This window comes from Ischnura elegans, chromosome 12 (genome assembly GCF_921293095.1).
Source record: "Ischnura elegans chromosome 12, ioIscEleg1.1, whole genome shotgun sequence".
NCBI classification, from domain to species: domain Eukaryota; kingdom Metazoa; phylum Arthropoda; class Insecta; order Odonata; family Coenagrionidae; genus Ischnura; species Ischnura elegans.
In genome coordinates, this window is record NC_060257.1 from 92,978,431 (window position 1) to 92,991,075 (window position 12,645).

Consider the following 12,645-nt stretch of genomic DNA (forward strand, 5'->3'; position numbering starts at 1 on the left):
CCTTTTAAGTTAAAATTTAATAAATTATTCTTGAAATTGAGGTTTTCATTTATTTTTTCATAATTGTGAAAAAAAATAGATTTTAAAGGTTAGTTAATAACTATTTCTGAAAGTTCTGAAAAAGAACTTTTAATGTAAAAGTTACTTTCAACTTAAATCAGTTACTATTTCAGAAAAGTAACTTTTAACTTTGACAGGTTATTTAAAGAGAAGATCAACTATAATTTTAATCAGTTCATTTTATTTAGGAATCTTTCCCAACCCTGCTCACCTGAGGGTCAGTTATCTAACTGTATAGGCATCAGGATTGAGTGGAAGCAAAACCCTTTCAAAAATATAGGATTTGTTCCAATAATTTCAATAAGTTTAACAAAAAAACACAATATGCCTTCATGTCATAACAATCACAAAAGTGGCTATACTCCTAAAACATGCAGATAAAAGGAATGACTTGAATAATGAAAGTGGTAACGAATGTACGACCACAAGCCATAAAAAGCTCGTTCAAACAGTATAAAAATCATCCTTCACAGTACACAAGTTTCTGGTGGTCTCTAAGATCTTCAATTCACTATACACACTCAACTTTTTCTGGCTCAATGTCAGAAGAAATAGTCTCCCCCATTGGAACTATTTACATCACAGAAAACAATTCCAACACAAACAGTTGACAATCAGATGCTCAAGGCCAACACAATCAATTATTCACTTCAATAAAATCAACTGGGCTGCAAAACCTTGGAAATGCAAGGACACTCGACTGAATTCACAGGCCTTAAAATCCACGTCTCTCCATCCATGTGGCGAGAGTGATTGCATACAAGTTTTCATTCAGTGCTTTCACATTAAGTGCGTGGCGAGAGTTCATTCCCCGAGTTCAGCTCTTGCTTTCCCCATTTGCTTGGGCATCTTCTTGTTTGTAGAGTCTTCCAGCTCCCTAGGTTTGTAGTAGTGGGGAGCCACCTCCAGCAGCCATTTGCTCTCAATCTCAGTAACCTGCAATGCAATAGCAATCATCAATCACACAAAAAGGCAAAAGGTAGCATGAGCATATTCACACAAGACGAGACGGAATGGAAACTACAGGCAACACACACTGCATTGCTGCACCTTCGCTTTGAAGGCAACGACATCGCATGCAAGATCGGACGTGTTCATCCCTTGCTCCTTTGCTCGTAGCCTCGTTGCTTGAAAGACGGAGGGAGCGTGCTCCTTAACCCTCCACCTATCCTTCACAGGGTTCCCACTCTACCTGAATAATGAAATTCACGGCTTTTTCCAGGTTTTCATGGTTATTTTTCAGGTTTTCACGGTTTTTTTAAAGGTTTTCAAGGTCTCAATTTCGCTAAATTCACGGTCCGTTAATAAGCCAACAATAAGAAAATCACTGGCCGTATATCAACAGAAAATTAACGTACGCGACAAACGCCGTGAGTGTTAACGCCGCGACGAAACGTGATATCTGTTATGACGTGATCTATCGTTTGCAAAATTCAGGGCCGACTAAAGGACCAGCCCAACCGCGCTCTTGTCTGGACGCCGAATACCCTTCGGACCTTCTTCCGTCCGGACACCCGAGGTCCTTTTTTAATTCCTCGCCAAGAGATTGTATTTTGCGCACGTTGTTATTACTGCACAGTAACTTAACCAAATTTCCCCCACCCCAATCTTTCTTATTTAACGGAAAATATTTTATTTAAATTGTTTATAGAGCATAATAAATCGAAAAAACAATTTCATACACCGTATTAGCACAAATCTAAGACGAACACGATTCTAAGACTACCCTCCTTTTTTGGAACTCCACTAGGGGAAATTTTTTTTCCTAATAACGATACGATTAAAAAATGAATGCGGAAAAACGATCAATGCTTTATTTTTTTGCTAGGTTGCCTATGTCCCAGGAAACGCAGGATTTTGGCGAGTAATTAAGATATTCATTAAAGGTTTCAAACAATATTTTAGATAATAACAGGAATAGTAGTACTTTATCAAGACACATAGGTCATATTGTTGATTCGACCCATATCTCTTTCAAAATTCTGAAGGAAAACGCCACCTCACTAAAAAAATGTTTGCTCTCCACTCGGCATTTACACTGCTATTATGGATATCAGTCTGATGTAATTCTAATCCATCAAACATCATTTCCAGTACACGTATTCACGAGAGCAATGTGCATGTTGTGCCTAAAACAACCGCATTCGCCGGCGCAGTGACTGGTTGTGAGATGGATCACGAAGGCCAAAAATAGTCTATTACTTGAATTGTTCCTGTCTAATGAATATATTTTTGGTAGCTCACTCTACCCCCACCCCTACCGTCATGTGCTAGCGGACAACCCAAGGTGCTCTGCAATATTCACGCGCATCTAGTCTGGATTCTTTTCGTCATGTTCAATTATTTTCAGTCCATCTCTTAAAGTTCTCAATAGTTTCTTTGGAGGCGCCATGGTCCGAAGACGGATAAAATTAAACCAGTGAAAATGAAACCTGACTTTATTAAACCCACATGGAAAACACTCGGTGGTTCGAAGTCCAGCCAACTTGGAAAGTAGGGAACCACTCGTAGGAGGTGAAATTCGGAACTGATGCTATCGCGTACGGGGGTACGCAGAGCATACTGCAGAGGGCGAAGCGTGACTATATGACTGCGCCATGAAATTTTTTACCCTAAAGATACCCATTCTTTTCTAATTAGCGTAGCGCCAGATGAGCAGATGAATTCGGATTGTTAGTAGGGAGAAACAAAAATCCTGAGAAGATATCCCTTCGTCAGTAACTCTGACAAGTGAGACTTATAGTATAGCTCGTAAATTGATAACTGATAACAACCTGATATCATGTTTTCCGAACAAAATGCAGAATTAACTGCCGAGAAACTCAGTTACGAGGATATCGCGTTTCGCCAAAAATCACCATCATATTTTTCCATCTATTTCCTTGCTTAAAATATGTCGTGTTTGGTCTCGTTTTTTTAAATTACGTGCAAATTACTAACATCTCAATCTAATAAAAGAATAATAGCAATTGCTGAATATCATTGTTAGATACTTTTTGGGCTAATAGGTGACTCATGCAGCAGTTGACCTCCAGGAACTGGGAACTTTGAAGGAGTTAGGCTGAAAAAGGTCAGTGGGTGAGAAGAGGGAGGAGCGCGAAACACATTTCTATTGTTCTCGTGTAACCCAATTTTTTTTTTCGAAGCTAAGGTCTTTGTAATACGATCCCTGCGCGAGCTGGGACCTTTTTTTTATTTTGAAGAAGAGGAAAGCGTCAGAAGGGGGGAGGCGAATGCTGAATGGAGGGGGATAACGGACCTTGGGAAATGGTTCAAACGCAGGGAGTGTAGTGTCCACAGCGCATAGCAGGTTGTCAAGGCTAGCGGTCTTCCAATCACAAGATTGAGGGTGTTGAATAAACGTTCAAATTTTTCGACACAAATGCCATCTAGATTTAGTTTCGAAAGTGGTCGCTGCAGCCAGTGGGAAGCCTAATTGGGTGGAAGGGGGACTAAGCAGTGACCGAGGGAGGGGAAACCAAGCCAGTCGAGGAAAGTAAACAAGCTGATGAGAAGTGGTGTCATAATTTCAGGAGGGGAAGAGAAAAGGCCTGCGCTGGGGAAAGATGTTTTTTTCCTTCAGGCAACATTCGTTCCCACGCTTTTCTGACCCATGCGAGGATGCTCGCCACAATGAATAGAAGTACGCTCACTACGAACGAAGTTGAAAATTTCTGGGAAGGTATTATTATCAAGATTGAGAGATTTTAATGGTTGTGGACGAAATTCACGGCTTTTTCCAGGTTTTTTCACGGGAGACGAAATTCACGGCTAATTCACGGTTTTAAGGTTTTCACGGCTGAGTGGGAACCCTGCTTCAGCGCTCTTCCCTTATAAGCATTTCCAGTTTCTTCTGTCTGCCATCTAGTCCAACAGTGTCCTTTGAATTATTGAAACCACAGGTTTTAACACTGATATAATTTTCAATTGCAATAATACTTATAATAGTGTCTGAAGATTTTTTTAAAATCAGGCTCTTAGCGTAATGGAAATTATTCAGGAAGACAGATGTTGACTATTGAACAACCATTGACCTTTAAAACTATGAATTTCTCTAAGTTTGATATGTAATTACTATTTGCAGCATAAATGCAACGGGATACCCACATCACTAAGGGAGGCACTCCCCTTCCTGCCGCTTGTTTTTGACCTAGGGTTTCAGATGACTTACTAATGCTGGAAACCAAGGCCACTCAGTTACCCATTGGACTTGCGACTGGGCAAGAGATCAGAAAAAGACGCTCCCCCATCTTTGGTTGCAATTTCTGGGAAAAAAGGAGCGTCTCTTAAACGAGTTAATATGATTGTAGAAGTGAAGGGGGTGGAAGTAGAGATAGCAGATAGAGTCGTAGCCAGGCACTCGCCTGCGCAGACAATTTGCATCAAGCCCTGGTTTCCCATAACCGCAGCCAACTGATTGGCTCCTATTTTCATTGACACAAATACCTTACAGTGGGTGTTACTGCTTTGACTATTGAGGGGAGACGGTTGCATAAGAAGGGATAGGGTACGAGGAACGGAAGAGGCCTGGATGCATCTATGCAGATTAAGTCCTTAGGGTGATGTAGAGAAGGAAGTTAGAGGGGTGGAGGGGGCTCATTAGGGACCTCTTTATGATGCATTGAATGATGCAGTTCCAGCAGATAAAAACTGAGCCGTAATGGTCCAGACAGCAGCCCCCTGGACACCTCTAAGCAGCAGACAATTTTTCCAGTCTCGTACAAGTCCACTATAGAGAGGTTCGACTCAACTGAGTTTTCATATGGACAATTTCTTCAGTGTACTTTTAGACATTTTTGAAAAGAGACAAGAAATTGATCGCGTGAATTAGGCAACGTTAAGCAATATGGAAATAGCTTCAGGTGACTTCACCTAATCCGGCCACACGAGTCAACTTCACCAGCTGCGACAGGATTCTCTCTTAATATGTACTAAGTTTTCTTAGCACTGCACCTTTCACATATGTATCTCTAGTGATAAAGCCTGAATCACAAAATCATTTTTTCAGTTGCCTTCAAGCAACAGTTCCAGTGATCGCTTGAATGGTGGTGATCGTTTCACACAATCATTTTGAGAATCCCTTCGTCCATCATGTCCCTTCTTCCATCGCAGAAACTATTGCTGGCATCGTCTTTCAGCCAATCAGTATGCATGGCTGCTAACAGTCATTCTAAGGCCACAAATGGCTTTTAATGGAATTGTATGAGTTGGAGAAATACATAGAAAACTTCTGCAAAAGGGACAGGTGAATGACTCATAAAATATGTCAAGCAATCACATTTTTTTGTTGCTGGAGGTACATATCCCTTTGAGGGATGAAAAATGATCGTGTTATTCAAGCGTTAGCAATATTTGATCTCTCAAATTGTATAAAATTAATCTGAAGGCACATTAGAGTCACATGAAAATTATAATTCACCCTCAAATTTACTCATCACTGGCAAAAATATAAATATGAATTGGACCCTTAGATTTTGCAAAACCTCATTAAATTTGCTTTCTCTTTGCAACACCATAATTCATAAAATCCCAATAATTTTCAATCATAAATCAAAATTAGAACCTTGTTCATTCATTTTTTGCCATTTGTAGGTCTCTGCTCACCATTTTCTGATCAAGCCCACCCAAATTCTCCCAAACTGACACTTCCCCACCTCTAAACAACTCCTCTCAACGAAACTCTTTCACCATAACGGAGTGAAGTTTACCTGTCTCATGAATTCCTTTGTGGTGAACACAAGCTCATGGTACAAAACCCAACGGGGTAGATCTTCAAAGAGGGAGCTGTTGGGATGTATGGACACCGTCTGACTGTGCTTCACCGTCTTGTACTGCCCCCCTTTCGACAACCTCGCCACGTGGTAAAAGTATCCAGCTGTGATGGCCTGCAAGCAAATTCAAACAATTCATATCCCAGAAGTCAGATCTAGTGATGGGTCAGTTGTGAGCGACCAACTTGCGTGATCAAGACCTTTTGTGTGATCTCTCTCTCCGACCAACGACTCAATCATTCTAGCTATTCACAACCCCTGTCAGTCGTCAGTCATTCCCAATCGAGGAAAGGTTTCCAATCCTTGACAGATTGGCATCGGTCGTCACTGACATCCGTTGTGATTGACATAGGTAGTGACTGATGACGGTAGTGGCCAGCATTGGAATCACCAAATAGGGAAGTACACTAGTGTTTCAAATGCACCAATCACATTTTTTAAATTAGAGTTTAGAATAACATAATGTCGTAAAACCACAGTTTAAATCCTAATAGTGAATACTTGATTCTTTAATATTGAATATTGGATACTCGAAATATGGAAAAATTCGAAGGCCGCTAAAACGGGTGTCCATGCAAAAAAACAAATTTCAATTTGAATTTGGCCCACCTCGTTGGAGGCAGGGTAAAGTCCTCGCCTCCTAAACGAGAGGTCGTGGGTTCGAGTCCTGCCTGGGTTGGGTACCCCTATCCAGGGAATGGTTGTTTGCAAACGTATATTTGTTAAAAATTGTTGAAAAGCCCCAATGTAAAGGCCAACATGAGCTGTTTTCGGTGGCACAAAAATAAACTAAAAATAAAATAAGAGCAGAGTGCTTGAGAAAATCACTCTTTGGAACACTTTGTTTTGCTGTTTTTTCAAGTATTCAACAACATTATAAAGATTTTAGACCTTGAATTTTATATTTATTGTAATAATAGTGCATGAATGAAAATGCAAGCAACATCAGCTCAGTAGCAGTTACCATTAATTCACAGTCTTCAAAGGTAATGCAAATAAATATTATAAAAAACAATTTATAAATATAATAAAAAACAATTTATAAATTTGCCAGCCTCGGTGGCGGCGGGGTAACATTCTCGCCTGACGTGAAAGCCACACCTCCAGGACAATTTACGTTCCACAGCACACTATGAAACTAAAAGGCTGGAATAGTGTCGATGGATCTAAGTCTTTCCAAGAGAATGATGCAGGTGAATATTCCTCGAGTTTCCCACCGAGTTAGGGCCAACATTTCGTAGGGAGACATAGTCTGGATGCTGGAAAAGTCTCCCATGAGAAAAAGTCAGCATCCGTCATGCACACCCTAACCCTTTGGAAAACCTGAGAAGAATTCAACTGCAATGGTGCTTCTTTGCTGACAGCTCACTTTGCATGGGACAAAACAAGAGTGTTCATTAATATGAGTTTACAGCGTTAAGAGGGAGAGTTGTAGGTACGTACCTTGCGAATGTTGGCAGTGTCCTCTGGATTTGACACGAGATCGATTTCGACGCGCTGCATGAGGCCAGCCAGCTGCTCCCTCACATCTCGTGCACGCTTCATGGACCTAGCAGAGACACGAGCACAACATGAAAACCACATGGCAGAGACATGTCCACTGGCCAATGCACAAGGGAATTACATAAGTACTTTGACTCAAAAAACTTTAACTCCAAAACAGGGTTCAGTGGCCATCTTCCAGGTACACGTCGCATCGGATAACTTCTAGCGGCAACAGTGTTGTCCCTTGTCCTGTGGCACAGTGAGGGGGGGGGGGTTTTGGGGCATAAAAACCCCCCCCTCCCAGAGCTCAGAGAAATTTTAAGTTTAATCCATTTTACCTAATTGGATTGATATTACTAATAGAATAGTGTAAGTATTAATAAAATATCCCTCAGAACGTTGTAAAACTCACCATTTTGAACTGTTTATCTTAAATTCCGCAATTTATTAATGTCACACCTACTGGTGGGTATTCCATACCGCCACACACCCCAGTATTAGTTGCACCTAAACCCCCCCCCCCAGCCTTGATTCCTAGCTGTGCCCCAGCTGGAGACGTCCTCAGGCTGACTCGATAGTTTTTGTATTCTCAACGATATATATACTGGTGGCTGGCTGAAGTTTTTTCAGCCCTAGCCTCTGATTGGCTGGTGGCTTCAGTGCACGTTCCCACACTGAAGGAAGGTTGTATCCGTCTTCCCTATCGAAATTGTGGTCTTCTCATAGTTATCTCGATTGCTTCTCTAATAAATCTTGGGAAGCACGGCTTCTCTTTGGCCAACACTTCTACATCATCCAAGAGTATCTTATAGCCTGGCTCTGACCAAGCACGCTCTGTGATGATTGATTGTTGGCATTGCTGCTTCTTCATTGCTCTCAGATGTTCTTTGACTCTGCGATGACAGATAGCAAACATAACATACATATAAAATATCCGCCGCAATATCAATGCCACTGTGTGTTAAAATTCAGTTGGATTACGTGACACTGGAAGACTGGTTCATTCCGTTGCATGACTTACAAAAGCTCCGAATGAAACACCATTGGAATCAGTGAATGAGTCGACCTAGTGGTAAAGTAGAGGACTTACCATCATAGAAATATGGCTTTGCTGGTTTGAATCTCTCCGGAATAATTTTTAATTAATTATTAACAACGTTATTTCACATAACTTCTGCGAAACATACAGGAACAACAATCATACACCAAAGGAAGCATTGGAGGTATTAAATTACCTACATACAGTTTTATCAGTTGTTGTATGAATTTTCAGCAGAAAACACCAAAACAATAGAATGACCACGCAAATGCACAAAGTACATAGAAAAGCAGCTTCCTCGGTGGTGCATTGGGGGTAATGATTGACTGAGCAATGCTTTGCATAATTTTTATCCAGCACGTCACTTATAAATTGAATGACTATTTTGCTATTAAGGCAAGGAAATTTATTGATGCAAAAACGCCGCCATTGCTCTGGATTTATGTTAAGTTTATTGGATAGAAATGTCTCTGTCACCACACCAACCCTGTTCCTATAGTGTTGACAATAGGTTTGATGGCTATTATTTGCTCCACCGCGACAATTGGCTCTAGCGAGTGTTTATTAGAGCACCATCAGGTCTTGTTTTATCGAGGTGGCACTGTGCATCACAGTGAACAGATAGATAAAAGATAGCAGAGCAGAGTGGAGAGCTGCACCTAACCTATCTTAGGATGATGAAAATACATGACAATACAATGAACGCGTGTATGTGCTATAAGCGTCTGAGAAAAAAGGGTGATTACCTGTGCTGGATGAAGTTTTCATAGCACCACTGCGTTGAGTACTCCGTGTCCGCCCATTCCTTGTACACCTTGAGCAGAGTCAAGTGGTCTCCACCAGGAACAAAGAAGTTTTTGCGAGCCGTGTCCGCATGAATTATCTTATCTTTGGGTCGGTAGAATATGGCACCATTTACGGACAGCATGGCAGCAATACTGAGTATTTCCTCCGAACATTTGTACCTGAAATAGCAAAGGATAATTAAAGGTACACACATATTTACAGACAAGCATTGAATGGCATGCAAGATTTAGACTTCAAAGGAGATCAATTAATGCTTCACACAAAAGAGTAGAGTAAATTGCTGACGGCCAGCACATCCCATCATGTACTGGCAAGCATGAATCCTTGAGATGCTGCACGTCCATGCCAAGTGAGCAATGGATTCTCCGATCAATCAATGGCTTTATTTAGGTTCTCCATTTTAAACTGACTGAGGTAAGAAGAACATGCCCAAAAGTGATACGTCAATGGGGAACTTGCATGATTTTTTTTTATTTCATAGGCGGACAGAAAATTATTTTCTGAATACAGCAAAGAAAACCGCATGTAAATCTGAGTTTTCCTTCGCGAGTTATTTAATGATAAATATAACGAATTTTAAAGCGCGGGAAAAACTCCCTCACCCCCCAAGCCACTGCCGACGAAGCCTCGATGACGTCAAAGGTGCCTAAACATCACGCGAAGCTATTGTTGTGATTGTTTGTAATAGTTGCCAGCAGTTGTGAGAGCTTCGTTTGTTAGACGTGTTGATTATTTTATATTTAAAGATAAACATCCGACGATAGAGGCTTGGAAGCCCTCGTATTTTGCATTATTTATAATATTAATATCTGAGTAAGGGCATAAAATATAAAACTGGAGCAGTTAAACCAAAAATTTGATAATACCTAAATAACATCGTTGTAGTAGTCTGAGCCACGGCCATTGGAAGGGGGATACGTCAATTGTAAGTTGATGTTATCGACGGCATATCATTCATTTAAGTATGTAATTAGAACGATTTTGATGTTTACAAATGTCCGCTTAGCTTTTATATACAATAACTTCATCCGTTTATTCGTAGGTACCGGAGAATTCGTCGTTTAGGACTGTCTGTGCTTGTATTATGGGGTGAATTCCAGTCAATGCAACTTTTGCTCGCTGATTGGAGACATCTGGGAACATTTTTGTGCCAAAATAGTGTTATTTTTAACGTGACATCTCCCGTTAAGCTACTGCTAATAATCACAGTGCCAGTGGTTGTAATGCGCAAAGTTTGACAAGGTTGAAAAATATCGGCCAAGAGTTATCAGTGTTCCATCGTGATTGAATTGTAAAAAGTGCTATTACGCTATCGATAAATGTCTAACAGTAGTGTAAAAATTGTCAGTGGCGTGCTAATCTCCGTTGTTCACCGTAGATATGACATTTCACGATCACGCTATTGAAATAAAAACTGGGTGTGAAGTTTGTTATTCCATTATTTCAACGAATAGTAGTGAGAAATGTCACATGTGTGGGCTAATTTAAGGGTTTAAATCAGTGAATAAATCATTCATCTATTCATCATAACGAGTTCTGTTATTGTAAGTTGTACGTGATGAATATAAGAATGTGATAGTGACATCCAGTTTTCGATAAGAGTATTTGCCTATTTCCCACTATATTTTTATGGTATATGCTAGTATATTGTTTATGGATTTACCTATATCATTGAAATAGGTTGTAGCTTGTGTGTGTTGGCAGCGGAACCGATTCGCGATCTCACATGTGGATTGTTTGCAGACTGTTTTGCTGTGAATTCGTACCGTAGGACGGATAGGACTACCTTCTCCGTTGATCCGGCGTTGCCAAATTCAACAGCACAGCTTACTCTAATGTCAACAGCACAGCTTACGATCGTTATCCTCCAGTATTACAAGTTTCTTTTACAACTCGATTTGCCGCCGACGGATAGCAATAATTTGTCTTAACAAATTCCATGAGGGTCGTAGCATCAATTTTTGGTGTCCTAAAAAAAGGCTGGTGTCCTAACACCCCATGCCACACGCCTTTTAGGCGGCTTGCGGGGTATTATGTTGACGTAGATGAATTTCAGGTGTACTATTCGAACGAGTGGCAACGTTATCATCCATTTTTCTGATAACCAAAACACACGAAGTGAAACGCTTGTACTTCATCATCCCGATGCCGCATTATTAATATCCCAAGAAATAATCTAGGCAAAATAGCAATAGGAAAACTTGCCCAAGAATAACAGAACAAAATAAAGTGACGATGAGCGGCTAAATACTCCCTCAAAACAAATTTTACACCATGCGCTCAGCGTATTTCCCTACTCCCTACGGTTGTTTAGGCACCTATGACGTCACGCCTGGCCTCGGCAACGCTCGGGTGTCTTCGCGCAGTGGTCGGCTCAGAGAAATTTTTCTCGATTTTAAATGCAATTTTTTTATTTCTTTTGATGTTGAATGGAGAAACTGAAGGTATTTTTGCGACCTAATGTATCCATTTGACTTATTCAAAATAGTTTTTAGGGCAATCTACGACCCATGCAAGTTCCTCATTGACATCTTTCAGCAATGAAATTTCATCTCATACATCATCATCCACACCCAGGAGCATCCGGAGATATGGACCAATTGGATAGTTGGGAATGCAAGAGCCCTGGTGCCCCAATAGTCTTGTGCTGTTGTCATGGCCTACAACACACATATGCCTTGCTGTTTTTAGCCTCTTAGAACTCGATATTTTACAGTTATTCAAAGGAAAAGATATCAAAGTGAGTAAGATATTTTTTCATAAATATCATTTCTTTGGTTGAAGTGTGTATGATTGACCACATTAGTGAGTTCAGTGGCCATGGACTATTATTGATATACACATTCTTTTGTTAGATTTTAATACACTAAAAAACTTTTTAAGTTCATTTAATACCTTTCAGTGACGGTCTACCTCTCCCTAAAACCTTGACCCATCTCACCTACTGTATTTAAGTGAGATGGACCGATGAGAAAAATAATTGTAATAAAAAAGTTATTTTCCGTTTAAATTTCACCAATTTATTTCTTATGAAACATTAATACCGTTAACCATGTTGTTACTTGACAACAAATCATTGAACTGATTAAAAATAATTAACAAAAATATGAACATTTAAAAGAAGTAGGACTTGCCCTTCATGTTCACATTAAATATTCAATTAAGGCGACAGATTGAAAAGTAGTACATGGTAGTACGGGTCTCTTTAGTTTTGAATTCCATCACAATGGCGATGAACTGGGGAAAGTAAATATGGGGAGCACACTCACTTCTCTGAGGCCAAAATCATCTTGGCCATCATGGGATCCACTGGGAATTCAGCCATGCGCCGTCCAAGTTTGGTGAGTTCTCCGTGGTGATTCAATGCACCCAGAGCGTACAACTGCTCCAGAGCCAACACCTAGAGGGACGAAAGGGAAACACACTTGATACCAACTTTTCATTTCCTTCACTTGTCCCACAATTTTCCACTCCAAATTTTAA

At 40.4% G+C, this 12,645-nt stretch overlaps 1 protein-coding gene across 1 annotated transcript in view; it reads right to left on the reverse strand.

The window, feature by feature from the left end:
- Positions 1 to 221: 221 nt before the first annotated feature.
- The window catches only part of LOC124169070 (pre-mRNA-splicing factor ATP-dependent RNA helicase DHX16), a 29,786-nt gene continuing 17,362 nt past the window's right edge, over positions 222 to 12,645 (reverse strand). Inside the window, exons 13-17 of the mRNA XM_046547544.1 lie at positions 12,432 to 12,562; positions 9,102 to 9,320; positions 7,275 to 7,380; positions 5,769 to 5,945; positions 222 to 996 (exon numbers count right to left, since the gene is read on the reverse strand). Coding sequence (XP_046403500.1) covers positions 865 to 996; positions 5,769 to 5,945; positions 7,275 to 7,380; positions 9,102 to 9,320; positions 12,432 to 12,562 — 765 coding nt within the window. The 3' untranslated portion in view covers positions 222 to 864. The remainder of the gene's footprint in view (positions 997 to 5,768; positions 5,946 to 7,274; positions 7,381 to 9,101; positions 9,321 to 12,431; positions 12,563 to 12,645) is intronic.